Here is a 4,193-nt window from a genome sequence, read left to right on the forward strand (position 1 = left end):
AACATACCATGAACATTCAGTGTATTAACTCTGACAGATTCCTGGGACATGCATGGAATGTTCATAATGTAACTCATGTATGTCCCAGGAATATGGATGTACATCACATGAATGTTCCAGGTATATTCTGGGAATATCATTTTGCTATGTGGGAAATACATAAAATCCGTTTTTCAAACTTCTCCCAAATTTCACGCGCGGCCTGATAAAGTTTAAACGCCGTTGTATTCATTTGACGTAAAAAAGTAAAACTAAATTTGCGCCTAAAACTACTGTTTTTTTCTTTTTCTATTTTCAACTATCGCTCCATTGGTTAAGCTAAAGGTCTAGGCATTGAAAGTGACTTACTTCGATCGATTGATTTTCACGATTTGATCATAAAAAATCAAGAAAAAAATGTAATTATATAATAATTTGTAAATCACTATTAAGTTTAAGAATTATTAAGTTTTTTTTATGTTTATATCGCATTTAAATAACTAATTTTGATTAGAACGCTAATATAGAAATAAACGTGGAATTGCCTACATATGTTAGCAATTTTTCGCTCCAGGGTAAATGGAAACAAAGCCATAAATTTGGATTAAGAAACGGGATACAGACCAAAGGTTGTCGGTGGTACCAATTGAACTACCAGCGGTAAATGTACAAAAAAATGCAGGTCTAATACAGCAGATGTGAGAACTTGCCTTCGTACAGTGGCTTTTTACAAATTAAATAATTAAATGCCATAGAAAACCTCAATATTTTTTTTTATTCAAAATAATCAAAAACTGCCACATTTCGCAGATAAATCATGATCAGAAAAATCACAGCAATACTGTCTTTCCACTTTCACTCCATTGCATTTCACTTTAGGAAAATTACTGTTAGGCACAAAGTAACTAAAATCCTGTAGGTACCTATTATTAGAAGGTGGTTCTAAAAGCGTTCGAGCAAACGAAGGAATCAAGGATTGGTTCTGAACAGGTCCTGAACCGAGCCTGCGCCCTGATTCAGTTCGTTATCGGTTCTGAACCGATTCTGAATCGCTACCGCGAATGAAGCTAATACAAGTCATACAAGTCAACAATAAAAACTACACAAATGAAGTTAACCGCCGGTTGAAACCTTGAAACCGACCTTTATAATGCCCACCCTTAGGTCGGGTTGCTTTGGGGCAAGTTGCTTCTACTGACTATCATAAACTTTACCTTATCGTTGTTCATCTTCAGTTTATAATTCTTACCGGCGTCATTTAGTTCTTCATGCATTTACTGCAAATTTCTAATGTTATCCGCGATCAAGACATAATCATCCGCACATCTAATATTATTAACAAATATTTACCTTCATTTATCTTCAAACGTTTCTTTAAAATTGACAGGACACGTCCTTGCCTAACTCCCCTACATACAGTCCGCGACACTTGATTACTCTCACTAACAGATTGAAATACAGATTTAGACTCATTTTTGTTAATAGTCAAATATTTGATAAGCAAGCCACATGTATCATTGGATACAATGTTTTAATAGTATTCGTGCAACAATTCGTTTAATTCACTCGTATTTCACAATGGAGAAATTGTTAGAAGCAACTATAATAATTGATAGTGCGACTCTTGATAACTTTCATACACTTTTTAGAATCGTAGGTCGCTAGGCAAGTAGAAGAAACCAAACCATGTCACTTGACAACGGATTTACAGTTGTCCAGTAGTTATTTGAGTATATTTGAGTGTTCTAAAAGTGATCGGTATTGATATGAAACGCGAAAAAAATTTATCGTTAGAAGAAAGTGGGCGAATTGAAGCTTATCGAGAAACGCATTATTCAAAACAAGAAATTGCAAAGAAAAATCGGGCACATCTCATGGGTAATCAATGCTTATGTAAAAGCTAGCTAAAACTACGGAAATAATAGACAAGGACGCACTTCAACTGCAATAACACTAAGGGAACGTCATATAATTCTTCGACTTGCATCCAATTCTTCGTCAACAGCTAGACAAATAAGGGATCGAAGTGGAAGTAATGCATCCGTACGAACTATCCAAAGGGTAATAAAGAAATGTACAAACTTAAAAAGAAGAAAACTACGCAAGAAGCCTTTGCTTCTTGCACGTCATGAACAAGAACGTTTAGAGTTTTCACGCATTTACCATAACTGGACAAAGGAATGGAAAAATGTCGCTCTCACGGATGAAAAGAAGTTTAACCTGGATGGTCCTAATGGTTTCCAATATTACTTTCATGACGTAAGAATGGTAGAAATTTGTTTGGCTCGCAGTCACAGTCGGGCAGGCTCAGTGATGATTTAGGCAGCAATATCAAGTCAAGGCAGAGTTGGCATCGAGTTTCTAGAAAGTCGGAAAACTGCTCAAAAGCATTTGGAGCTGCTGCAACAACAACTTGCTAACATAACAGCTTTATTTCCGGGTCAAGAATGGATATTGCAACAAGACAATGCGCCAATTCACACCGCCCAAATAATCCAAACCTGGTTGACTGCTAATAATATTTCAGTTCTGTAGTGGCCTGCTATTTTCCCAGACTTAAATATCATATAAAACTTATGGGGTTGGTTGGTCAAACGAGTTTATACTGAAGAAAGGCAGTTTATTAATAGAGAATTAATAGCCGCAGTTAGAGCCGCCTGGGAAGAAGTTCAAGTGAATCTAATAGAAATGTATTCAATTCATTGCCTCATCGAATGTTAGCAGTCATTGACAAGCAGGGAGGGCATACCAAATATTAAAATGAGTATTAGGTTTAAATGTTGTGTTCTAGGTTCATTCCAAAATATGAGAGTAATCAAGTGTGTCATTAAAAATTACAACATTTGCATTACAAATAAAAATCAATTGTAAAATATGAAAGTGTAAAACAAATTATTAAATAAATATTGTTAAAATCGTTAATCTAGTGTTTGATGTAGCTTACTAATGAAAGTTTCTAGCATTAGTGAAAACTAGTCAAAATTATTAGGTGGGAGTAATCAAGTGTCGCGCACTGTATTTCTATATCAGGTGTTTTTAGATTCGTTGTTTAAATGTGCAATTTGATACCAGGAAATGTTAAGATTCAGAACCGGAACTGGCCAAGAACCAGTAACGATTCTATAATTAAACGCGATTTGTCGATATAATGGGGCAGTACTAGATATTTTTCGGCATGTTTCATGATTTTAGAGCTGCACACGTTCCTAATAATCCCATCTAAGTCTAGGCCCAAAGATACCTAGTTTCACTAGCCCATTCTCATTAGTAGAAAACACGTTTCATATCTGTAATATAACTGACTAAGAAAAAAGTTCAATTTCTACCCAGTGTCTAGTGAAAATGGCCAATTCTTACTCCAAAACTGCTTTGGATTTCTAATATGGTGTTTTTCCATTCTTCGTAACTAATCTCAAAATCCCAATTAGCCATACATATAAGAACAGTCTAACAGGTCTAGCTTGATTTAAAAAATCTACCAAGAAACCTTTGTAAATAATTTTGTTATCTATATCTAGCTGTACTTTAATTACGATTACTCGATAGCTGTTGTCTTAACAATGGGTTTTTTTGCGTTCAACAATTAGCAAATCATTGAGCAAGGTTCATGTTTTACTTCTACTGTGGGAACTACTAAAATAGATTTAAAACTTACAATACTTAAAGACACATTATCAATTTTCAAATGCAGCAACGAATATTCAAGACCTTTAAAGCTACCACCGTTCGGCTCCAAAGTCAACTGGCTGTTATGACTGAGATCCAGGTACAGCAATCTGGGTAAGCCTTTAAAAGTTCCAACGTCAATTTGAGCCAAGCGATTATAAGAAAGGTCCAGGTAGTTTAATTTCTGAAAAAAAAATTCAAAATGAAGCGTTTTTATCTGAAAAATAGACATATTGTTTAAAATTAAGAGTTCATATTATCTGTGTAGACTTACTTACTTGACACTACAGTTATAAAGTGTATTAAATTACTGAATCCACCCTAATAATTGCAATGGTTAAAACACCGGAAATAAAGAAAATTCAATAATATTGTAACGGAAATGGCCTGGGGTACTCACGTTTGGAATGGGGGATCGAAATTCATGGTATTTCAGTAAATGGGAGCCCCATGTGGGCCCCATTTACTGTCAAATATGACACTGACAAGCGGGAAATTTCGCACCTGGGCTGGAGATTTCGAGAACCTTCTGGGTTACCTGGAGGAAA

At 35.2% G+C, this 4,193-nt stretch overlaps 1 protein-coding gene across 2 annotated transcripts in view; it reads right to left on the reverse strand.

The window, feature by feature from the left end:
* LOC109541415 (chaoptin) overlaps positions 1–4,193 on the reverse strand; it is an 81,300-nt gene that overhangs the window by 19,892 nt on the left and 57,215 nt on the right. For both annotated transcript variants that reach the window (XM_048665020.1, XM_048665016.1), the window contains exon 16: positions 3,635–3,829. In XM_048665020.1, coding sequence (XP_048520977.1) covers positions 3,635–3,829 — 195 coding nt within the window. The remainder of the gene's footprint in view (positions 1–3,634; positions 3,830–4,193) is intronic.

This window comes from Dendroctonus ponderosae, unplaced genomic scaffold (assembly GCF_020466585.1).
Source record: "Dendroctonus ponderosae isolate FM_Combo_2020 unplaced genomic scaffold, Dpon_F_20191213v2 Dpon_F_20191213_1, whole genome shotgun sequence".
Lineage (NCBI taxonomy): Eukaryota > Metazoa > Arthropoda > Insecta > Coleoptera > Curculionidae > Dendroctonus > Dendroctonus ponderosae.